This window comes from Sapajus apella, unplaced genomic scaffold (assembly GCF_009761245.1).
Source record: "Sapajus apella isolate SASKATOON/1434 unplaced genomic scaffold, GSC_monkey_1.0 scaffold43, whole genome shotgun sequence".
Classification (NCBI taxonomy): Eukaryota; Metazoa; Chordata; class Mammalia; order Primates; family Cebidae; genus Sapajus; species Sapajus apella.
The window spans coordinates 2,790,030-2,816,671 of NW_022436983.1; the positions used below are offsets into that span (position 1 = coordinate 2,790,030).

The following is a 26,642-nucleotide window of genomic DNA, read 5'->3' on the forward strand; positions in this document are numbered from 1 at the left end:
AGTAAGAACGTGTGGTTTTGTAACTACCTCCATGATCTGGGGAAAGGGTATACTGTAGTTCCTTGAACTCCTCTTTCAATTTCTCTGCAAATTTGAAATCATTTTCAAATGGAAAGTTAAAAACAACAACCAAAAAAAAAGATAACAGGCTGAGACATGCTAAGAGGTAGAGGTGGGATAGGAAGTAGAAAAGGATGAGGCAGAGGCCTCTAAAAGGGGGGCAGAGGCAGAACTCCATCTCCTCACAGAGGAGGTCGGGTGGTTTTCAATTTTGTTTTGTTGTGGGAGAACAGGAGGCACCAGGCAATAGCAAGCTAAGGAGAAGAAAGAAGACAGAAAAGACACACCAGAAAGAAAGACCGGAAAGACCAGACCAAACCGACAGACCGAAAGACTACATATTTGTAAAGTGGCCAATAAGGGAAGGATCTTTCTGTATTTCACTACATTACAAACTCAAACTAGCATTTATGAACTTGCCAAAAAAACCCTGCTTATGTTTATTGAGAAATGCATTCTGAGATCCAAACAACTGACCATACAACAATTTCTAAACCCTTCCATTACTATATAAAACACCTACTTCCGTGCTAAACCGTAAGGCAGAGTTCTAATAGTGCTTCAAGAAAATCTGTGAAGCTTAGAATTGAGGTTTATCTTACTGAAGAAAGATCTCAAGAAAGGTGTTTGCCACCCATATAGCTGACAACTTTTTGTAATCCTAATGGATTAATGTGAAATTGTACCAGGAAATCTCTTGTCAGTCAATATAACAATGTCTCTAAATAATTTCAGTAAGTAAAATCTACAGTTATTCCTTTGAAAAACAGGACAAATCAACTCTTTCCCAACTTATTTTAAAAGGTAACTTAAAAAAATGATAAAATAGATTTACCTATATTACTGGCAGCAGGAAACAAATTTAAGTGTTAAAAACCAAACTTTTTTTTTTTTTTTTTTTTTTTGAGACAGCATCTCACTCTGTCACCCAGCCTGAAATGCAGTTGCATGATTACAGCACACTGCAGCCTCAGCCTCATGGGCTCAAACAGTCCTCCCACCTCAGCCCCACAAGTAGCAAATAATTTTTGAGTTTTTTGTAGAAACAAAGTCTTACTTTGTTGCCCACGCTGATCTCAAACTCCCAGGTTCAAGCAATCCTCCAGTGTTGGCCTCCCAAAGTGCTGAGATTACAGGCATGGGCTACCATGCGCAGCCAATACCAAACTTTTACATTATATAGATGAAGCTAGAATCTAACTATTTTCCACCAATTACCATCTAGGGGTTGAAATTATGTGACCTTTCAAACTTCCAGATACAGGTGACAAAGAACATTATATTTTTAATATAAATTTCTATTTTCAAGATTTTAAAATTCTACTTTTAAAGTCTACCTAGTTGTCACCTCAAAAATTTCAAGACGGATTCTAAATTTTAAAAACTTCCCAATTTATGTTCTAGGAAATTTAAGTGAAAGGAAGAAAAGCTATACCTAAAATGTACTAATGGCTAAGAGTACTAATATTTAGGATACTGCAGAGAAAAATTAAATCTGTAAGCAATTTCAATCTCCTCATTGTATGGAAGTTCTGGTAACTTCAGCTATTAAGTTTTAATCAAGCTAAAAAATAGGCCTTTTTCCTTCCATCATAAGAATGTCAATGAGATGAGAGAGAAAAGCCAAATGGTGGGAGGAATAGAGTAACTAACTTTAAATCAGCTAGCATGATGGAATTACACACCCTCTGTCCTTTCAGACAGCATGATTCTTGAAAATAGGTTGCTACCTCCTAAAAAAGAATACAAAAGCTATTTACAGGCTGAAAATCTAAGATTTTCTATTCTCAGATTTTCATTTACAGAATGCATATTGGGATAAAAGGGAAAATCACATTCATTTTAAGGGGATGGGAAAAGTGCCTGATATTCAATCAAATTGTAAAACATGAGATCAAAGCTAAGAACTGGATGCAACTTCCAAGCAAGGATGAGACATAATTTCTATAGACTCTAAAAAAAGATTAACTTTAAGTATATTACTTAAACTTCACTCCAGTCCTTAGAAAAATCTGATAGCCTTGGGAAAGAGTATCATCTTTTCTTCCATTGAAGGCCTTGATAGTTACAGAAGATACTGTCGGCCAGATGCAGTGGCTAACACCTGTAACCCTAACCCTTTGGGAGGCTGAGGCAGGCAAATCCCTTGAGCCCAAGAGTTTAAGACCAGCCTGGGACATGGCAAACCCCGTCTCTGTAAGCCTCTACAAAAAAATTTAAAAATTAGCTAGGCACGATAGCAGGTGCCTGTATTCCCAGCTACTCAAGAGGCTGGGGTGGGAGGATCATCTGCTGCTGCAAAGTTGAGGCTTCAGTGAGCAAGGATGGGCAACTGCACTCCAGCCTGGGCAACAGAGGGAAAGACCCTGTCTGAACAAAATGAAATAAAAAATAAAAAGAAGATATTGTCATCAAAAAATACTACGATATCCCAAAAACAAAGTGAGACTAAATAAAACCACAAGCTTACTTCCATGGCCTGAAATATCTTTGGCAGTTCTATTGCCAAAAATATTTTGAAGAATTTGTAAAGCCTAGAAGCCCCACATATTTGTTTAGATATTTTCCTCTCTCTACTCCTTCTCTTCTCTCTCTCTCCCCACTCCCTCCCTTCCTCCTTTCCCCACCTCTCTTTTTTTTTTAAGACATAGGATCTCACTCTGTCCCTCAGCCTGGAATCCAATGGTGTGACCACAGCTCACTGTAACCTTGAACTTCTGAGTTCAAGCAATCCTCCTGCCTCAGCCTCCCAAGTACCTGATAGTGGAGCCTGGTACTAGAGTGGCACAATACCATATCTGGCTAGGTATTTTTTTTGTTTTGTTTTTGAGATGCTGTCTTGTTCCGTTGCCCAGGCTTGAGTAGCGTGATCTCAGTTCACTGTAACCTGTGCCTCCCAGGTTCAAGTGATTCTCCTGCCTCACCCTCCCCAGTAGCTGGGATTACAGGTGTTTACCACCACGCCTGGCTAATTTTTGCATTTTTAGTAGAGACAGGGTTTCGCCATGTTGGCCAGGCTGGCCTCGAACTCCTGACCTCAAGTGATCCGCCTGCCTCGGCCTCCCAAAATGCTGGGATTATAGGCATGAGCTACCATATCTGGCCTTTTTTTTTTTTTTTTTTACTTTTTGTAGAGACACGGTCTGACCAGTTCAAGCTGGTCTTGAGCTCCTGGCCTAAAGCAATCCTCTCTCCTCAGCCTCCCAAGGGATTCCAGGTGTAAGCCACCACACCCAGCTGTTCAGATATTTTTCAATCAAATAGTATGCAACAAGGACTGTGCAAAGTGGCTGTGTAAACTCAGCCCTTTGGGGGACTGACACAGGAGGATCCCTTAAGGTCAGGATTTCGAGACCAGCCTGGGCAAAATAAAAGGACCCTGTCTCTACAAAAATAAAATTTTTAAATTTTTAAATGTAAGGTAGTGTGCACCTATAGTCCTAGCTACTTAGGAAGCTGAGAAAGGAGAATCACCTGAGCCCAGGAGGTCAGGGCTGCAGTGAGCCAGAATGGTGTCACTGCACTCCTGCCTGGGTGACAGAGTGAGACCCTGTCTGTAAAACAAACACAAAAAACCCAAAACATGAAACACAGCAAAAAAGGCAGGGCTGAAAGTCCTAACAGTGCCTGTAAGTAATAAAGAGCAAGGCACTATCCCTGAAAGAACAGGAAGCTCAATAAAACTTGCAAAGGATCATTAAATCTAATATATGCCTATGGAAACAAAAAGCCTGTTTAAATCATAGGCAGTTATAAAAGCACAGGGTTATTGAAATTTGTGATCTGAAAGTGGGGCTTGATGCCCCTTTTGGAAAAAAGAAGATGAATATGATGAAAAGACAGTCTTAAGAATAAGTTAACTGTCTGGGCAAAGTGCCTTGCGTCTGTAATCCCAGCACTTTGGGAGCCTGTGGCAGGTGGATCACTTGAGGTCAGTTTGAGACCAGCATGGCCAACATGGTGAAACCCCATCTCTACTAAAGATATAAAAATCAGCTGGGCACACAACAGTAATTCCAGCTACTCAGGAGGCTGAGGCAGGAGAATTGCTTGAACCCAGGAGGCAGAGGTTGCAATGAGTTGAGATCGTACAACTGCACTCCAGTCTGGGCAACAGAGCAAAACCCTGTCTCCCCCCACCAAAAAAAAAGGAATAAATTAACTGACAATTAGCTTGTATAGGGGAGCAGACACAGCTGCTTCAGGTGAAAGGAACTGAGCTGAAAGTGGGCCCAGCCAGGTTCTGATACCAGTAGCAGTCAGCCTTGGCATTATAGGTCAGTTGGGTGTTTTCAGGATTATTTGTTACATTGTAAGTCGACAACTAGTAATCTTCTTTCATTTAGGGTAGCAGGATTAATCCCAACATTTGTGTTAGCAATACTTCTGAAAATCCAGTCATCTTAACATCTTTCACTAAAATCAAATATAAAAAGCCATCTCTCATGATCTTTATCAATGGTTATTTTTGGCATATTTAATGGGGAAGTAACCCAAAGCAGGGAAGACACAGTAAATAATGAAAAAGCAATATAGTCTCAGAAACTCCTGCATCACTAAAAAAGCAACCATATTGGAGTTCTTTCTGAGCAATAACTAGGTAACAAATATAATACAATCAGCATCATTTCTGAAAGAGCATCTTATAATAAATTTTCATTTTTAATTCTTAAAAGGTACTAAAGTCTCAAGCATGAAAAGCAGTAATGTTAGAAGTGATACTTACTAATGATAAATGCCTTACTTAAGCAAAAATACTCTTTTAACACTGGTTTGACATACACTCAAAAGTCTAAACTAGATCTTCATCAAAGCAAGAACACCCCTTATGGGTACAAGACGGCCACATGGAGCAACGGAAAGACACCGTACAAGGTGGAATAAGCATCACAGATTGCTGTAGAGATTACATAGGTTAAGCTACATGATAAGAACAGCAGAGTGCCTGAGCACAAAATATATGCTCAATGTTAGCTTACTCCATTAAGAAAAAGCTGACTTGAGGGTTTTTTGTTTGTTTTTTTTGGAGACAAGATCTCACTCTGTCACCCAAGCTGGAGTGCAGTGGTGTGATGAGGGTTCACTGCAGTCCTGATCTCCTGAGTAGCTGGGACTGCAGATACATGCCAACACACCCAGCTAATTTTCTTTTTTGGGTGGGGAGATGCAGTTTCACTTTGTCGACCAGGCTGGAGTGCAGTGGCACGATCTCGCCTCACTGCAACTTCTGCCTTCCCTGGTTCAAGTGAGTCTCCTGCCTCAGTCTCCTGAGTAGCTGGGATTACACGCGAGCACCACCATGCCCAGCTAATTATTTTTTATTTTATTTCTTTAAGTAGAGACAGGGTTTCACCAGGTTGGTTTGGCTGGTCTCAAACTCCTGACCTCGTGATCCGCCCGGCTGGGCCTCCTAAAGTGCTGGGACTATAGGCATAAGCCACCATGCCTGGCCACCCAGTTAATTTTTAAAATTTTTTGTAGAGATGGGATTTCAACATGTTGTCCAGGCAGTCCTGAGCTCCTGAGCTCAAGTCACTCACCCACCCACCCACCCACCCCAGCCTCCGAAAGTGCTGGGATTACAGGTATGAGCCACCGTGCCAGGCCTGATTTGAGTTTTTAAATGACACATAGCAGAACCTTCACAGTTTTTAATCTTAATTTTTAAATTATTTTCAACACCCAAGGAATCTACTGATTAGCATCCATAGTCAAAAAGTATAGATCCTCCTTCCAGAAAAATGCACATATATAGGCGACTTTGCCGGCTATTTCAGGACATTCACAGACCCTCTAAAACTGAGAGACTTTATGAATTTCAGATTAAGAATGACCAGAATTTGTATAATTCAAGTCTTATGTGATAATAGACAATGCTTAATGTATGCTTGCTATGTGCTAAGAATGGTGCTAAGAAATTTAATGAATTATTTTACTTTTGCAACAACACTTTGTCGTAGATAGTAGTATCATACCCACACTACAAATGAGAAAACTAAGAGAATGGTAAACTAACATACCCTATGTTACCAGGAAACATGTCAAAGGAAAAAAGTTCCCTAAAGGAAAATGCACAACGAAAATAATGATTTTTTAAAAAACCATACACAGCCAGGTACAGTGACTCATGCCTGTAATCCCAGTACTTTGGGAGGCCAAGACGGGAGGATCACTTAAGGTCAGAAGTTTGAGACTAGCCTGGTCAACAAGGCAAAAAGCTGTCTCTACTAAAAATACAAACAGTAGCCAAGTGTGGTGGCCCACACATGTAATCCCAGCTAATCAGGAGGCTGAGGCAGGAGATTCGCTTTAACCCAAGAGGTGGAGGTTGCAGTGAGCCAAGACCATGTCATTGCACTCCAGCCTGTGTGACAAAATGAGACTCTGTCTCAAAACAAAGACAGTAACAAAGACTACTGAAATAAAATAGTTCAAACCACCCTTACACTACTGTCCTACTTATGTGTGTTAACCACTCAACAGAGGTCAATCACACAAAAAAATATGGCTAAAGAATGGAAATGCTAACTAATATCCTCACTAGTCCTTGATCTTCTACTGAGGAAGAGGATGGGTGCAGCCAACATAAGCCCTGTCCTGCAGAGCCACTTCCATGAAAATGGAAATAAATGTGCATGTAAGACCCCTTGAAAGGTTGTGCCTTTCCTGCTTTGGCTAGAGCCTCTGTCACGCTGCCACATGGTTTCTATGTAAATGAACTGGCAGGAAGAATCATTTCCGACCAGTTTAGGGAGGTTCTGGGCAATGTTATCTTTGCCTTTTCTTGCCTCCCTCACTACCCCTCCCCACCAGTGAACACAGTACTTTTTATTAGAAAACATTCAAGCTAACAGATTCTCAGTACAAGTAAAAATGTTGCCTCTCCAGCACAGATAGAAAAACAAACAGGTAAGTTAAAACTTACAAAATTAAATCTGATGAGTTTATTTCATCATTAGTGTAGAAACACAGATCACATATACCTGAATATGCAAAGAAAGTTAAATTATGATGCAATCAATGCTATCCTATAAAAACCAAATTAACAAAAATAGTCTATTAGGGAAGACATCTGGTGTATCATGGCAAGAAATGTTAATGATATTGTCTGCAACCCTGTAATCAATTTTTTCTCCCAGCAGCTCTCTCATTACACTGTATTAGATCTGCGTGCCTGCAGAATTTATGAGCGCTTCACATATGGGGAAGCTTTGCCAACTGGACCTGATTCAGATCCAGCTCAAATGACTTTGGCAGCACAAAGCATCATTAAAGAACAATCAATACAGTTAGCTTTATGCACCATCATCTTGACTAAAAGAAGATTTATCCTCTCATTATAGAATCTCTCACACCTACATATAACGTATCCAAGTGCTCCACCAGTTAGGAACTTATTTAAATCCTCAGTAGACACAAGTATTTTTACTGCTAAAAAAATATATACTAGTCATCATTAATTCTAACACAAAAAGTTTACAAAAAAAAATCAATGTTATTATGGGGAAAACTTAAAATCCATTCAGCAAATCCCACTGAGTTTTACAGTAAATAAAGTATTAACAACAGCATCTACATTGATGAAGAAAATATCAGCCTGAAAGATAAAACCTGCTTTTCAGATATATGTGAAAATAAGATAGTAACTGGTAAAGGCTGAAGCTTTAGAAGTAGGCAGTCACATTGCTAATATACTAATTTGTCCCTTAAGATGTCTGTCTTAACAGACTTTTATCTATACTACACTGGGTTCTGTCTTCCACTGTAAATGGCTATTATTTCAAGAACACAAGGTTTCCATAATGTGAAACCCTCACCCCTTTTTTTGGTCTAATCCTTAAGTAATTACATCAGCAAATATGTAAACATGATATGCTGCTGCAACAATTACTCCTGATTTGGTTACAATTATTAATACACCATCGCTACTGTCTTGGTCCTTTTCATCTTACTCATGAATGGCGGCCCTAACCTCCTACTTGGTACTTTCATCATCTTTCCCCATTCCACGCTGCAAACTGCTGCATAATCAATCTTCTTAAGCAGTGGTCTGCAAGTCGGCTTGCCTCGGATAAAAGCTTACACAAGCTCTCTACTGTCTATTACGTAAAATCTTTACTTTGCTAACCTTGAAGATCCTCTATAATCTGGCCCCATCTAATACCTCCACATCTGCTCCCAAAACCCACTAACCTGTGCTCTTCAGTGATGTCCTGCAGGTCATCTTCTCACGACTCCCAGACTCGTCAGGCTCATTGCCTGTGTTGCTTTTTAGGACAGGTTGCCGTGTATACCTGGAAGGCTCCTACACTCTGCCTACCCATTTCTTACTGATGTGTGAAAAACATATCCAGCTCCTCAAAACCTACCCCACCTTTACAGAACTTCCCCAAGTGCTACGACCCATCTGGAGCACTCTCTTCTTCCCCCAAGATATTAATATTCTACATTGTAACTGAACAATTCATGTATTGATAGTATCTTGCATTGTGTGTGTCTAAGCGTGAGAGAGCTCGCTATTCTCCTGTATTATTTGCTAATTCAATATAAACTGGGGTGCCATAGTCACTTCTTTACACTGAATTCAGTGCTTAACTAAAACTACACTTCTTTCATATTAACAGAAGCCTTAGGTACCCAGTAGTCATTCAAAAAACATTACCATTAAAGGAAGGAAAAGAAAGAAAACTGTGAACTTTCCTAAAAGGAGAGACATACTGTGTGTTTTAAGGGGTAAAGCACTACAGATACTTCATCCTGCTGCCTCTTACACATCCCTCAGGACTACCACTAGTAACAGAGGAATAACCAGAGGATAGCTGTAAGAAGTAGAGCTACCGCCTGACCCAAGCCTTTTGAAGTGCTTATTCTGTATCTAGCACTGCAGAAAAGCCTTGCTAATTCTGAGCAATACTCTACAAAACGTCACCTGAGAGGACAACACCCAAAATAGTTGAGATTGGTGGGCCATGAGTCCCAATGAGCCTGGGGAAACGCACATTGCACACTTGGACTCAAACTTACCCCCTTTTTTCCCCATTTCAGTTGCCAACATCCATACTCGCTGCTGATTGCCAGCTCCTGCTCCTTGCAGCAGCCCAGCATGCTCTCTCCCTTCCACCAAACCCCGCTAACTTCTGGAACTGTCCTAGAGGGGTAAGGCAAGTCCCGTATTTTGCTTCCTCTGTGCATGTACTTGTTACTCCTTTAAAAACACATATAATACAGCACATTTTAAAAGGGGCTCTGGGGAGGGAGGTAATATTCCTATTTTATACCCTATGGGATATAAAATACTGATAGCTTTTAAAAACGGGATTCTCCTTACCCCTACAGGCCCTCTCCCGGCTTCAGAAAGATGCTGTGGTGGCTGTGATGCCACCGGCAGAGAGCATGCTGGGGGGTCACACAAAGCAGGAGTTGGAGATCTGCAACAGGCCTGGGAGTTGTGGACCTAAAAAAGAAAACAGTTTTAAGTTAACGTGCCCAATGCCCCATCATGCCCCGGTTATTAGGGGCACGCAGCACACAAGTCAGTATCTGCAAAAACTCTTTAGCAGATGACCTCTGAAACCTCAGATAATTTGTGCTACCACTAAAGTTAATCTTTTTGCATTAATCAAAGCGGTTTCCTTATTTCCGTGTGAACAAACATACGACCCTTCTGGCTCCACACTTTAATCCAGGTCCTGTCATAAAGCAGTATGGTGTGTGCCCCTCAAAATAACCAAGTTAAGATGTGAGATAGTGCCAAAGCACAGTTAACAGCAGCATGCTATGCTTATAATAAAAACAGAAATGCAATGGCGTCAGATAAACACAACCATAAAATGAATCACAAGTGGACAAACTGAGCTTTCAGAAGAGTTTCTAATGACAGAAGCTAGAGGCATAAGATATGTACTTAATAAGGAAACAGGGCATTTGGGTCGACAAAGAAAGACCCTGCCATTTTCTCAAAGTTCAAATTTAATTGTGTAAAGCTAAAGGCAAAGTAAATAGACAAAGGCCCCAAAATAGAAGAAAAAAGACAACATTCACATAAGTTAGAATTTTCTCAAAACGCCCACAAGATAAGTATAATGAACAGGCACAGAGCATAAAGTTCCAGAAAGGCATTACTTCTTTTTATAGGCAAAACTAGTTTAGTATGTATCACATGGCTTTTTAAAAATTAACTGAAAACATTTAAAACTAGGAGAAAAAAAGACTGTCAAGCAACTTCTGAAAGCTAGCACAGTCCTTGTAAGTATCAGAAAGGATACCTCAGATAATAGTTTGAATATGTTCCTTTACAAATATTTTAGAAGGTACATAACATTTTTAAACCAATTTCATGTGGTTTCGAATGAACTGAAAAAATCCATAACATTCCAATACTTATACAAGAAGCGGTCTTACAGTTGTCTAAAAATTACAGGTGAACAACCTTTTAACATTAAATCATTATTAGTGTGCCCTGTTACATATAATTCCCTTTGAAAAGCAAAGAGTAACTGTCTAACAACTTTCTGTGCACAGATTTTAATATATTTCACTAAGTATTTCTGTAGGCCTCTTAAGCTTCCTACACATACACATACAACAAATACCAGGAAAATACGCTAATATTCAGAATGTTTTGTCATGATCGTTTTCTTTTCCTTTTGTAAAGATTACCATCTAGAGTACATCCTGGGATCTACACAGCAAAATTTCTGTGCAGTTGGTCTCTGATTCTCATGGCCTCAGTGGTAATACAGCTGACACAGAGTGTCAGCAGCCATAACCTTCTCACCACATACCTTCTCCCCGCCACCACCAGCACTGCAAATTCCAAATTAAAAATCCCACCGTCCACTTGAATGTATAGCATATTCAATATTTTTTGCCAGAAGCATCAAAATAAAAATAGACTTCTGGTTAATCTCTTGCACTAGGAATACGACTGCCCAAACCACTCAAATCCTTATATTCAAATTAAGGGTTTTAAATCAAAAACACCTGGTAAAGCATTTCCAAACACTTTAGCATTATTTTAAACATGCAAACAGTTCAAGCATTATTAAAACATTTGATGCATTTTAAAAAGGCATTTAGTTCAAAGCATGTCATTATTCTTACATACGAATGAGAAAATGTTGATGGTATATGTTTCCCTAATTTTTTTTGGTACTTCTAATAGGTTTTTCTTGGACCACTGAGTTGGTTCTTAATACAAGCATCCATATATAAATACAAATTACATATTTTCAGTTCTAAAGAATTAAGTTTGAACAAGACTTTACCAATATTCTTGCACAGTGGATCGCTGCAAATATCAGACTGTCTCAACCTTTCTTAAGCTCCTTTACAATTAGAATACCTAGGGTTTTCTGCATTGAAAAAAATTTCATATAGATAACAATTTTAGTAAACATTTTCAGAAATATATTTTATGGAAATACACAGAATTAAACAAAACTTTTTCAGTAGTTTCTTAGAGTTCCTTGACCCAAGTTAAATTAGAAGAAAATAAATTACCCAACCTCACAGTAATAAACACTAAAACTTAAAATCCCAAGTGGCCTAACCTGACTGTCAGCCATGAGTGAAGACAGGCTGCTGGGAACCTCAGAAAACGGGGCCAATAAAGTGTTGGATTATTTATTCCCAAAGCCTCATTTTGATTTCCATTTATGTGAACACTACTCTGTCCATTTAGAGGCTGACATCAGTATCATGCAAAAAGGATGTGGTGGTTCAAAAAACTTCCATCACTCCGTAATTGTGGTGGGAGGGGAGCACAGATACACAACCTCCTCTGACTGTGACCACCAAACTCAGGGCCAAAGAATTCCATCCTGCGGCTGTGGTGTAATCCCAGCACTCAGGGAGGCCAAAGTGGGTGGATCACGAGGTCAGGAGTTCCAGACCAGCCTGGCCAACACAGTGAAAGCCCATCTCTTCTAAAAATTCAAAAAATCAGCCAGGGGGCTAAATTAGGTGGTAGGAGCCTGTAATTCCAGCTATTTGGGAGGCTGAGGCAGGAGAATCGCTTGAACCTGGGAGGCAGAGATTGCGGTGAGCTGACATCATGCCATTGCACTCTAGCGTAAGCGACGAGTGAAATTCTATCTCAAAAAAAAAAGCATTTCATTCTACCTATTGTCTCTTAAAGAATTAAATTAAATTAGAAATTTCAAATTTATGTGTGAAAAGGCCACTAAGTCCTTGCATATAATAGCTGGAAATACTTGATGATGAACTTTAAAGTTTCACTTCATTATCCAGCACTACACAAGTCACAAAGGTATTACTAAGTGATACTGACCTTTTTATATGGCACAAGCCAAGAAAGTAAAGAGAAGAAAGAGCTATAGAAAGAAATACTCAATTTTGCAGGCCTACCTTAAAGAACTGTCAGAAACAGAAACAACTGCTGTGTTGCACAGAAACAAATCATCATAGCGTAAGGCATTTTTCATAACAGCTGGCCTTTTCTGGGATGTTCACATGTATACTAGGCCCCCATTTATCTTTGCTGAAAGTCAGTCATATAGAAAACTCAAAACAATACAATGATGCCTAAAAATTGTTACGACTTTGGCTACATTCACTCAAATTCGTAAAGAAAACAAGAAACTGAATTTTCTTCACGTATTTTAAAAGAAACAGAATTTCATTATTTCTATATATTATACACTGCAGGCTAACCAAAGGTGAGTGAGTAGACTTCTTTGGCTTAAGAGAAGGTTAATTTGTTGTTGATGTGTGCACTGTATCAAACAACTACTATTAAAGTTTTTTTTTTTTTTTTTAACTTATCCAGTGAATGTATTCCACTTAAATGGTACTTCAGTACTCAATAAATATTTACTATGGACATTACAGTCAGACAATGTGCTAAGCACACAACATGCATCAGTGAATAAAAAGCATAAACCTATGGTACCCGCTAAATGTCAACATCACAATCGTGTCATTCTATGGGGCCCTGGACTCTTTGTAAGTTTGACCTTTCAGTCTAAAAACAACATACTTGACAAGTAGACACCTTACATCCCAACTTCACAGGTAAATAAAGAAAGCTAAGAGGGTTAAGTGTATTTCCCAAGGTCAGGAAAGATAGCAACTGATGGAAGGAGTATGTGAACTCAGACAACTCGATGTCGAAGTCCAGGCTCTGAATCTGTGAAATCTGCCGTCCCTCATCTCAATCGCAGAATAACAGATCCTAAATTCTGAATTAGCCATGTTCAAATTATGTGGACTTCCCACCCACCTCCCACCAAAAAAGGGCTCTAATACAAGAATTACCTCCTATTAAACAAATGCCCGTTCCTTGAATGTCTATACACTACAACTTCTGTGCTGAGTGGTAATAGCCAAGCTGGGATTAAAGAGCTGCACTATATAATGCGTAAGTCTGATAATCAAGTCACTGCGTGTACACATGAATGCGTGCACAAAACGTGTGTGTAATGAAGTCACTATGTGAGGGTATCTCCCACCATTATCTATGGTCCTAATAAGAAAAGAAGACATAATTACTCATCCTCAATAAGTTTTCATCACAAAAGAGGAGGAAATAGCTTCTTGCTACTTTTAATCCATTTTTAGGAAACTAAATTTGGTGGAGGGAGCACCATCTCAATGGCAAGTTGAACCTAAGGTGAAGTTAATTTCTCTGCAGCCCTTCTTCGGTTGGAGTGTCAGGGAAGGCATGAATAAAGGGTGATGAGTAGCAAACAACTTATGAGTACAGACCAGGGATCAGACAGAAATTCCCAGTGTTTGTCCTCCAGCTGCTCACATTTGACAATGAAACAATGAGAGGGATATGGCTTTAAGTGATTAATAACTTGGCCCCCACATTCACGACAGCAATGGAAATGTGCATTCTCAAGGTAACTAGTAGTACACATCCTTAGCTATTCCACATTCAGAACTAGCACTTAGAAGGCATGCTGTTAGGAACACAAATGATACAGTAGTACTCTCATCCATGCGGAGCTGTAACAGTACATTGAGCCCAGCGAACCTTCAGCTAGAAACACCTTAACATCCCTAATCACATATCCCCAACTCTAAGGAATCTCTATATCAGGTTTAACTTTAAGGACATTTTTCCCAGTTTTAACAAAACAGTTAAAAATGAATCAATGTTATTACCCCAAAATCGTACCTATAACAGCTACATATAGTACCCTAGAAACTCATTTGGTGTTAAGTCTATGTAACTTCAGGAAACCAAAAAAAGCATGTTTTCCTCTACTGTATGAATGACAGCAGTACAGGTATCCACTCTGAATTTCCATGGAGAATATTACAGGAGTGAGTTTGATTATTTGTGAATAAAGAAAGGTAGGAACTGCTACAAGGAACTACTACACAAGGAACTCCTCAGTGTCATACTGAATAAAAATTACTGTCTCAATGACCTTGTTAGCATTCTCAGACTCCACAATTATTTCCAAATGGCAAATTATTTGTATTATACTTCATAACTGGGTTTCCATAAAAAATATAATTCTACTGTTTTTTGTAAACACACAAAAGAAATCATTTCTTTTAGAACTAAAAGTGACTGTCCTTCTCCTTGTCAATCCTATTCAGAATGTTCTCCAAAGAATACTGACAACCAGTAATGCCAGAAGTTGTCTCTCCACTTAGAATCTAAGATCACTGAGAAAATGAACAATATTTTACACTTCTTCAGTCCCCTTTAAGGTGCTGAGTTCAATAAAGAAACAAAGCAGGTATTCAGTAAACGCCTGTGGAAGGCCCTGCTTATAGCCCAAAACATTCCTATTTGCACTCTGTGATACAATGCTCCTGGATGATATTGACTCATTCAGAACAAAACTCTCAAAGTAACTAAGTCACATGGTGGCCTATAAAAGCTATAAGAGGGCAGCAGAAGGGTTGGAGATGTTAATCTGGCTCTTTCCATTGCAATTAATGAAGAACCACTCAGAAGGAACAGGATAATCTAAGAATCCAGTGGGAAGAATATCCGCGCAGTGGGACCCAGGAGAGTCCAGGAAAAGGTGGCTGTGCACGCACTCCCCTTGGCAGTCTACTGCTCTGCCCACAGCTCCCCCATCCTCTGCTTTTCCTACTTTCCTACCCTACCTTGTGAGCTTGCCTATGCCAGCCCCAACCTTGCTCTTGTCATTAAGGTAATTCTTTTTTTATTTTTAATTTTTACAGATTATATATAAAGGTAATTCTTGAATTACCTATTCGCCTTTCCTCTCTAATGACTGCCTCAGTCTCTCAGTTTCTCAATTCAAATTGTAAAAACAAAATTTGACTCAATTAATCTTTTCATGCCAGGCCACAAGGATCACAGATTGTCATTCTGTATTATTATTCCTTCAAAAAGCTAAATAAAGATTTTTGCCAGCTATTTTACTATTTAGTTCAGAAATCTACGGTGCAAAGCATCCTTTTTAATTAATGATACTTCTTTCTCTTGCTTCTAAATACCCACTGTCCATAATTCTACCTCTTCCATTTGCTTAAGCTCAGGCTTTTGACTGCTTGTTCCATAGATACCTTGGTCAGTGCATTCAAACACAATCAGATCTCTCCATTTTTAAATAAGTCCAATCAAATGAATACTTCCTAAGCGAATGAAAGCTTCCTAATGGAATACATAATTCAGTACCTTTAAAACCTCAGTTGAGTTAGGAGTTTAATTACTTGATACTACCCTGTGTAAGTGTGGGCTCGAAATACACCTACCAGTGTAGGCATGGTAGTGTCCCTACGTGTTTTGATGTTAAATAATTTTTTGGGGGGAGAGACAGAGTCTCCCTCTGTCGCCCAGGCTGGAATGCAGTGGTGTGATCTCGGCTCACCACAACATCCACCTCCTGGGTTCAAGCGATTCTCCTGCCTGAGTCTCCTGAGTAGCTGGAATTACAGACACACACCATCACGCCTGGCTAATTTTTGTATTTTTTGTAGAGACGGGGTTTCACCATGTTGGTCAGGCTGACCTCGTGATCTGCCTGCCTCAGCCTCCCAAACTGCTAGGATTACAGGCGTGAGCCACCGCGCCCGGCCAATGGTTAAATATTAATAAAGCAGAAGCCATGGATCCTATCCCCATAGGCAAAATAACCACAACCTATCATCCATACTCAGACATTTCTGAGAGTGAAAGGGGAGGCTGTTTAATAAATACTTTAGCAAGACAACAGACAGGGATTAGGACATAGAGGCAGCTGTGTTCTATACCACAGACTTGGATTCTAATGGAATACAGCAGCAGAGCCTAGAAGACAACCCAGGTCCCCACATAAAATACAAAGACCCTTCTCTTTATCTTATGTAGAACTCTTTCATGAAATGTGACCCTAGGCCCTCAGTTCAATAAACTGTCATTATGCTAGTCTCCTCCTCCTCCACTTCACACCTCATTTAGCTTTTGTTGTCTTTAACATTGTAATCATATCATACAGGACATTCATCCAGTTATGTTTACAGTCCCGAAACATACTTTATACTCAAAATTTCACCATGGCCAAGGGATTCTCATTTATAATATTAATAATGAAACATATCTCAGTTACAACCCCAAATCAACTTTTTATTTTATGATTGTTAAAAAAAATACCTAATTACTCAACATTTCAAAGCTAGCCACGTTATTTGCTGTGAGCAAAACCAAATTCAATTTCTTCTCCTTTTTAAAATCTTGCAGAGAAACAAAGCTTATTTCCTTTTGCTCATCTTTTTCCCTTATAGCTTCAGTAAACTGAGGGAGAAAAAAAATCTTGATTATTTTCATCTACTTGATTATCTTTTAATAAGCACAGAGAGGCAAGAAAGTAGAAATAACTATATTTTTTCCAAGAGCAAATATTTCATCATCTGTTATTCTTACACAACTATGAGGATGTGCTATATACAGAACCTCAAACAAAAACATAAGAAATGGCAGTGTATGACTTAGAAAAAGGTATCTAAACATATTGCACCCTATTTCCCAGATTGTTTTTGTAGACAGTTTTAATGTGTTGTATTAGACCAATACTGATAACAGAAGCTTCAGCTTTTATTGCTGTTAATACCCTGAGCAATTACTGCCCAGAACAGCAACTATCACATTGTAATCAGCAATTCATAAGAGATGCTGTTCAAACATGAAGGCACCTGCTAATGTGCAAAAACTGTACAAAGGGGCCTCAAGATCTAATAGGTAAAATGAAAATATTTGTAATGAAAATATTTGTAATTTTATTTCACAGCTATATGGTGCACTGATATTTGGTTTAGTAAAAATTACACACAAAGACAATAGTCAGGAAAAGGGCAGTAGCAGCAGCCACTACTAAAACAAAACTCTTCAGGAATAAGGATACGCCTGTATTTCAGGTGTCAGTACTATATCTGTATTTAAAAAAAAAAAAAAACTTAGGAAGGAAAGATATAATAGCAAAGATCTCTAAAAATGTTTTTTTTTAAATTCACATTGACATAAAAACAGAAAGCATTTGCTTCACGAGATTAAACTGCAAGGCCACCTTGCAAAGCAACTCAGAAAGTTAAAAGCTGCCTATCAAGAATAGATAAATCTTAGAAGTAAATGGCACATTTGACTTTGTCTTAAAACCGTAAGCATGCAGTAACTTATGCAATAACTTTTTAACAAAGAAAAATAAATGACACATGATTTTTTTACTGAATATACTAAATTTGGTATTTGGGTTATTAAAAATGATTAAAAAATAAAGGAGATGCAGAGGAAGATCTTTTCAAATTACATTTCTTTAGACTGAAATACCACGTCCAATAACATATCTCAGAACACAAATATCGTCAAATTACAAAGGGTGTTGAAAATAAGAGCAGTCACAGATACTGATAAACATCTCTATAAAACTAAGGAATTAGGAATTCTCCACACCTAAAAGTACAGACAGTGGTTCACAATCTTCAAAGTACTAGGATCCCTTGTAAGATCAAAATATTTCAAAAGATTCCCTAATGATACTACTTCGGTAGTATTTCAAATACCAATTGTTTGAGGAAAATGCCTAACAAATAGTGGTTCTTGCCAGGTGCAGTAGCTCACACTTGTAATCCCAGCACTTTGGGAGGCCAAAGCAAGCAAATCACTTGAGGTCAGAAGTTGGAGACCAGCCTGGCCAACATGGTGAAATTCCATCTCTACTAAAAATACAAAAAAAAATATTAGCCAGTCATGGTGGCACGCGCCTGTAATCCCAGCTACTCAGGAGGCTGTGGCAGGAGAATCACTTGTTCTCGGAAGGTGGAGGCTGCAGTGAGCCAAGACTGAGCCACTGCACTCCAGCCTGGGCGACAGAGTGTGACTCTGTCTCAAACAACAACAACAAAATAGTCGTTCTTAACTGTGTTTTGGTCTTAAATAAGTGAATTTTTAAAAATCATAAAAGCATACTGAAACAGGCTAAAAAATCATTGTCCAGACATGTATGAGATCGATTTATTTATATAAAACCTAGAATGTTTATTTGCAGACCTCTGCCAAATCTCTGGAAACATCCAGGGATCCAAAGCCTAAAGTGTGGGAACCACTGTTCTAAAAAAAGAGATTTCATAATGGGCAACATCAACACTTATATATTCAGGCGGAGTTTTTAATGAGAAAGTACGGTAGCTATGTTCTCATTTCTGCAGCACATGCACTAAAACTGGAAAGAAAGTATAACAGCTTTAGCATGCCCAAGCCAGACTTCTCGCAACCTCTACCCTGGGAAACCCCCACAACAATTCAACATAGGCTCCACACCAGCCGAAATATTGAAGGAAGTGACAGGTTTCCACTGGAAACTATTATCTGACCTGTTTATATTATTTTCCCTACTCATCAATTACTTTACTTCAGGCTCTTAACAAGGCTGAGAAGAAACAAACTACTTCAGGAATTCAAGGGAATCTCTGAAATTGTCAAAACAGTTACTAAAGGGATAAAAACTTCAGAAATACTGTTTACAATATGAGCATTATGACAGTAAGTGTTAGAAAGCTGAAAAGATGGAACTAGTAACCCTCATTTTAGTGCTACTGCCATGAGGTAGTTCGCACTCAAAAGGTGAACTGGTAACCACGTCAACAGCGATGGAGTAACAATCAGAAGAGATAGCCAATGGAACTGGAAAAAGAGAATACAGAGCAGAGTGAACAGCACATTAAAAACGCTTACCAGTTTGAAGTCTTGAATGCTACAGATGAAATACGGTGTGTTTGGCCTCCGACTCTCGATATACACACAGTCTTTAAAAGAAAAAGAAATTTTAAAACAATGGCATTTACCTTTAAGGGAACAAAGACAGGGCCCATAAAGCCACTGCATAAATAAATAAATGACAAGGCACATATCTTTATTGTAACTTTTTTCCTAAAGATGATATTAAATCGCTAATAACTTTAGGTTAAAGGAAAACAGGCATTTGGTTCTTTCTGAATATTTTTCTACTGATTTAAAGAATCTGATGAAGCCTAAATTATTTTCTTCAGAGTCCCTGAAGAAAAGGGGAAAGAATCCACGGGATTATCCATATTCAGATGAAGACATTTAGATAAAAGAAATTGCCTGCTCAAGATCACACATCAAGATGAAATCCTGAGTATCTTATTCAGATAGATGCTCCTATCCCTTCAAAAAAGAGAAATATAAGCTTTGCCAAGTGCTACTATATTTGTAATAAATATTTTGTGGGGAAATAAATGAAATACACAAAGATGACTAGCTTGAACATGCTAATACAATGACCTTTTCAACTAACCAAAAAAGAGAAAGAAATCTAATCTAATCTCTTATAGACAATTTGCTATTACACTGTACCCTAAACACATTTTATTTTCTAATTGTAAACAAAAGCAATGTTACTAATCAGAGATGGAATAAAGGAAACCAAATTACATTTTCTTCAGGGAAGAAGAATGCTTTCTTAAATTACATTTGACATGGCAGTGGTTGGATAATAATTTTTGACGCTTTCAATGACTGGAGTGTAAAGGGTTTTTTTTTTTTTTTTTTTTGGCTTGGGCTCAAAGCCAATCCTCCCACCTCCTGGGCTCAAGCAATCCTCCCACCTCAGCCTCCCAACGTGTTGGAATTACAGGCACTCAGCACCATGCTTGGCCAAGGTTGCTTTTTAAAACGGCATGTTAAGACACTTAAACAAAAGGCAATGATTTTAAAGAAAGCAGTGGCTACAGAGAGAGGTAACCTCGTCCCACCCCCATATCACAACCTGAGATCATCATAAAGCTTAGCACAGGAAAGTCTATGTGTTATTTACTGAAAAGCAAGGACACAGTCAATCAAATCTAGGAAGAGTGACCTTAATGCCTCATTCATCCACTCATTCATTTTTAATAGGAAGGGCCTCACTATGTTGCCCAGGTTAGTCTCAAACTCTTGGGCTCAAGCTATCCTCCTGCCTGGGCCTCCCAAAGTGCTGTGATTACATGTGTTAAGGCACCATGCCCAACTCACAATGCCACTCATTTTGCACTTCCTCTTGGCCCTTCAGAATGGGTGTGTCTTAGAACAATTCAGGTGCTTGACAACACAGGCAAATTCCTCTATTGCCTCATGCGTCTTATGTGTTAAGAGCCAAGGAAAAGCACAGAAGTGGCAAATGGAAGTCATCACAAGCCCTAGCAGCCTCACTAAGACGATTACGAAGAAAGTCCTCACAAAAGGGTACATTCCAAGAAACTTTCTGCAGAACATCAGGATCTTTGTACCTACCCAAAAGACACTCCAGAAAAAGAAGACATCTCAATGCCAACTATTCAGACATTCGGAATTCCCCAACTGGTTTCTCTACTCAAAGGTGGACTCAACAGAGATTTAATCCCTGAATCCATGTAAAACAGTCACTGAATCCATGTAGAATCCCTGAATCCATGTAAAACAAGATAGGGAAGGCTCAGTCAACAGTTCACTCCTGCTGACTTGAGCTTTCCCTATCTTGTTCCAGGGTCCCAGATGCTGAATAACTCTGCTTCAGCATTCAGGCAACATCAACTTAACAAGCTAATCATCTTAAGGGACATGCAAGAGAATTCTTCCCACCCCAGTAGATCATTCTTTCATACTCCTACCTTGGTATTCAAGTAAAAACTGAAGAAACTCAATTCCCTAGATAAAAACTGTAGCTCCAAATCACACAATTTTGGAACAACCCAAAGTTCTTAGTTTCCTGTGTTTCAGTCCCTGTTGTACCCACTGTCAGCATTTCAAATCTCTAGTCATCAATTATTTACTCATCTTACTCAACTCAATATGCCCTCTCCTTTCTGTTGCTTTCTATATACTATATTTCATGACATTAACATCATCACAGTCTAGCTACTGACAGAGCGGAAGCATCGCCATCTTGGACAAGCACCGTCATTTTAAAGTACCCCCTGATCAAAAACTGCCGAAATCCAACCCAAAGGGCATCAGCCTAATGGCTAATGTTATCATGACCATAAACCACAAGTGACATCTTGGATCAGAAACACTCCAACTCTAAGATAAACCCCTCTCCCACCAGAGACATTCCAGCCCCGAGATAACCTCCCCTCTGGCTGGAGAGATGTCAGCCCCGAGACATTCCAACCCCACAATAAACTTCTCCTCCACAAAGAAACATTCCAGCCTGTGATAAGCTCTCTCGACCTAAACCTTTAAATATTCTCAGTCTGCAAGACAGAGTGCTCCTGACCAAAATCAGCCAGAAGCTCCTCTCAGGTTTATTCTCCAAAATGAACCGTTTTTAACTGTTGGGCGCTTTTAGCATTTCTTTCCTCATTCTTTAATTTTACAGCTACTATTCACTGGCTTCAGAACTAATAGGCCCCCCTCCCTTTTTTTTTTTTGAGATGGAGTCTTGCTTTGTCGCCAGGCTGGAGTGCAGTGGTGCAATCTCCGCTCACTGCAACCTCTGCCTCGCAGGTTCAAGCCATTCTCCTGCCTCAGTCTCCCAAGTAGCTGGGATTACAGGCACGCCACCACGCCTGGCTAATTTTTGTATTTTTAGTACAGACAGAGTTTCACCATGTTGACCAGGATAATCTCTATCTCTTGACCTCATGAGCCACCCACCTCAGCCTCCCAAAGTGCTGGGATTACAGGTGTCAGCCACCACACCCAGCCTCATAGGTCTCTTTCTAATTAATTACTTTTATCTTAAGGCTCAAGTGACAAAAAAACTTGCTGCATTCAACAATCTGGTCTCATTCCACACCCCATCTTTCCCTAGGCTGCATTTACTACAAGAAATCCCAACTCTACTCCCAGTCTGTGCAAAACTCTTTCTTCTCTCCTTCTACCAATCCCTGATCACACCAACCTTAGAATTAGTTATTACATAGTTCCATATGCACTAACTTCTCATGGCTCCTCTGTAACTAAATGGCAACATCTCCCTTCTTTTACATAACATTAGCAATTTATACTCCTTGTGTGTTATTTGGCAATCAGGTGGTCTGCACTGTCCACTATCAATTACTATCGATCTTGTAAGCTCAGAGAAATGTACTCAAGTCTACCTTCCCTGTACTCACCAAGGACTAAAGTCTGCCATTAGTGTGGGGCTTTAAAAAAAAAAAAATAAAGCCAAAGCAGGTGGATCACCTGAGGTCAGGAGTTCAAGACCAGGCTGGCCAACATGGTGAAACCCCATCTCCACTAAAAATACAAAAATTGGCCAGGCATGGTGGTGCACACCTGTAATCACAGCTATTCGGCAAGTCAAGGCAGGAGGATCCGTGAACCCAGGAGGCAGAGGTTGCAGTGAGCTGAGATCATCCCACTGTACTCCAGCCTGGAGGACAGAGTGAGACTGTCTCAAGAAAAAAAACAAAACTGAAATAAATGGGAGATGCTTAGAAAGCAAAGACTATGTACCATGTTTTTCTTTTTACACAAAGAAAAGCTTTTTAATATATACTTTAAATAATCTATAGGATCATTATTACTACACCAGCATCTTACTCTAAGACATAAAGCTAGCTTATACATAAAAAAGCTTGCCAGAAAAAGGAAAGAGAACCTATGTTCTTTCATTTCAAACACCAAAGTTACATTCAGGAGAAGGATTGCCTGTAAATACACTAGGATATAGCTCTGTTAGAGAAGGAAGGAAAGGAACATGCTGGTATGTCAAGGGCAGCCAAGGACATTTGTTTGCTTAAACACTTCTCAGCAGTTGGACTGGAGCTGCCTCACACACCTGGCCTGAGAAACACTGCCATGAGGGATAAGCATGAGAGAGATCCTCAACAGGACATATGGAACACTATTACTGTTTATTACATTAAAAGTCACCTCTTTTTGTTTAAAAAGCTACCATGGTAACTCAAACTGATCCAAAGCTGTGAATTCATATCAGACAGTCCAATATACAAGGCTAATAATCTGTAAAATGGGTGACTGCATCAAGTGATCCCTATTAGTACTTTAAAACGCATATATGAAAAAGTTAGATAAGCTCACTGCAAAATTAAGTGACAAAATTTAAAGAGTGTACAGCTGGAGAGTAGAAATTTAAAAAAAAAAAAAGACTCTACATACATAGTCATAAAACACAGAATGGCTAAGATGGGGTAAAATAAGAACTAAAAATGGTTCACACTATGTAAAACTTGCCATAGGAATGGGGAAAAAATACATTGCTTTGACCTGATTTGTCTAAGTCAGTTTTAAAATCAAAGCACGACAAATTATTGTAGAGTCAACCTTTTCTTTATAACCCTCTGACAAATATTAAGATGACCCAACAAAAAATAAACACAATGGCCGGGTATGGTGGCTCATACCTGTAATCCCAGCACTTTGGGGGGCTGAGGTGGGCAGATCATGAGGTCAGGAGATCAAGATCATCCTGGCTAAAACGGCGAAACCCCATCTCTACTAAAAATACAAAAACTTAGCTGTGCATGGTGGCACATACCTGTAATCCCAGCTACTCGGGAGTCTAAAGCAGAATCCCTTGAACCCGGGAGGCAGAGGCTGCAGTGAGCCAAGATCAAACCACTGCACTCCAGCCTGGGTGTCAAAACGAGACTCAATCTCAAAAAAAAAAAAAAAAAAAGTTTAGAATTCAACTCTCACAGAAAAAAATTCCACTTTATATTACTCTTAAAAATATTCAAAACAAGGTTCAATTAAAGCCAAATTCTCATATAAGAAGTAATCTCCTTGGCTCATTAATCAAGCAGCTATTTAAGAAAATAATTTATATAAATGTTTATAGTTAGTACAAAAATAAAGTGGCTTATTTGAAAAAGGAAAGATAAGAACATAAGTCAGGAGTAATGTTAAAATCTCAGTTGGAATATATGCCCAGTAATCTTTTAAAGCCAAAATGATTTGGCAAGGTTTTTGTGCAATTTCTGAGTGCATAGGTTTACTGAAGCTGGTTATAAAATTGATTTTAGTCAGCAGGATCAATGATTCTCAACCTGAAAATCTCCCATGACTCCCAAGCACTGCAGACGCTTATTTAAAAATAATAATAATAACAAAAAGAGCAAAGCGCTTTTGTATTAGAAAGCTAGCAGTTCTGAAAGAACCATGCAAAGCTGACGCGATGCATTAAATGCATAATGCACATCTTCAGAATCACCCATATGAAAACACATATTTACCAGAATTGAGCAAATGGTTGCTGCAGGGCAAGTTTTTTGTTTTTAGTTTTTTTAATCTTAAAATCAGCATGTCTGTAATGGGCCAGAAAAATGAGTGAGGCTATTACCATTGATATCAATTATTCCAAATAACACATGGAAACTAATGTGTCTTTACTAGGGATATCTACAAATGAAACCATGAGTCTAGGTTGAGACTTACTCTTTCTAACATCTAACCTCTGCCTAGGAATGGATCACATGATTAAGTGACCTCAAATCCTTGTGATCAGGGAGCAACAAAATCCTAATCTGGGCAATGATACCCAACAGAGTTATTTCTGGCTGTTTCTCACAACCACAACATAGCTTCATGTCCAAGGATCTACTGTGCCATCTGTAAACAACGGAGCATTTGCTAAACTGGGAAAGGAAGTCAGCCAAACGTGAAGGCAGATTCTCAAGGCAAAGAAGGCCCTCTCTGCTTTTTCAACCCTCAGCAAATCAGCAGGTTTATGTAAACAGAGCAAAAGAAGGGTCCTCTCAAGGGTAAAAAAATCACAGCCTGAGGCATTAGGCAGTTTGTAATTATGAAACACAAAGAACCTGTCAGCATCTTTCCTGACAGCCTCCTACAGAGCAGAGTGGACACTTAACTTCACCCACTAATTTAGCAAACAGTGCTGTACACGCCAGCATTAAAGCTATGGTTACAACACATACAGGCAATGCTCAGCCACTGCTCCATCTCCTAAAGTAATTTTCCTTTCTATCAATGTGTTTCCGCCTATTAATCTTCGAAATACCTTCTCATCCCTTTGCAAAGCATGGCAGTGCCACTCTAATGTAATTTACAATAGAAAACCCTGTTGTAAAAAGCACGCATCAACAAAGACTTCCTCACAAAGAGATTTCTCAGAGACCAAGCTGGGTGGCACAGCGGTGAATATGGGCAGTTGACTCTCCCGCTCTTCTGCTTTCATTTCTCCTCTACATGACTCCTCCACCCTCAATGCTTGGAGGTGACGGTCAATGAGGTCCAGTATATTAGGCTAACATGGCAGAATAAAAAGTCCACAAGTATCTATACTGAAAACAGATGTGCCCAGTTTCTAAAACACACAAAGTGTGTATATGTTCTCTGTGTGTGCATTCTGGAAAGAAGAATGAAATCCTGGTACCCAAATTCCAATTTGTTCCTGGCATACTGCATGTCCTCCAACAAACCCTCCCATTTCTAGGCTCCCAAACCATAAAACAGCCAAACCCATGACCTTTCCTCAACTCTGGAAAAAATGCACTGTGTTCTTTGTAAACACTCAAAAATTGTATGAGGAACAAACGGAATGAAGATAAGATTAAAAAGAGTAAGAAAGAGAGAGAGAACCTAGCAAGAAAGTTGCTATGCTCTATTAATATGAACAAAACAAATGCTGTCTTCTAATACTTCTTTAGGAAATAACTCAATTGGCAGGTAACCTACTTTGGTTTTCCACCAGAATCTTTGGCTGTGAGGGGTACTGATATTGTCTGTCACACTGCAGAATTGAAAAGTAAAAAGGGCTGCTGCTCGGGAAGCTGAGGTGAGAGCATCACTGGAGCTCTGGAATTCAAAGATGCAGTGAGCTATGATCCAGCCACTGTACTCAACCTAGGTGACAGAGTAAGACCCTGTCATTCATACATACATATGTACATGCACACACATATACACACATGGAAAAGGAAACAAAAATTGGGAAAAGTGCACCTCAATAAATGAAACTTTCCCAGTCCTTACCCTTACTGTATCAACTGTTGCCAAAATCAGATGCATCACCTTAAAGATTCTAAACTTGGTGGAAAAAAGATCTCAGATAACACATATCTTTATTTCCTCTTTTTAAACATCATAATAATTAAATTCCATGTATTGAAATGTCTGTAGATTCCCAAGTAGTGCTACAGAGCCTACATGGGCTTTTGTCTGAACACAGAACACTAAATACTTCTAG

The 26,642-nt window shown here is 39.1% G+C and overlaps 1 protein-coding gene across 6 annotated transcripts in view; it reads right to left on the bottom strand.

Annotated features, from left to right (window-relative positions):
* Positions 1–26,642, bottom strand: part of RERE (arginine-glutamic acid dipeptide repeats) — a 474,067-nt gene that overhangs the window by 251,116 nt on the left and 196,309 nt on the right. For 5 of the 6 annotated variants that reach the window (XM_032301145.1, XM_032301141.1, XM_032301143.1 and 2 more), the window contains exons 3-4: positions 19,223–19,293; positions 9,389–9,514 (exon numbers count right to left, since the gene is read on the bottom strand). In XM_032301145.1, the coding sequence (XP_032157036.1) occupies positions 9,389–9,514; positions 19,223–19,293 (197 nt within the window). The remainder of the gene's footprint in view (positions 1–9,388; positions 9,515–19,222; positions 19,294–26,642) is intronic. The other variant, XM_032301146.1, reaches the window with a different exon arrangement.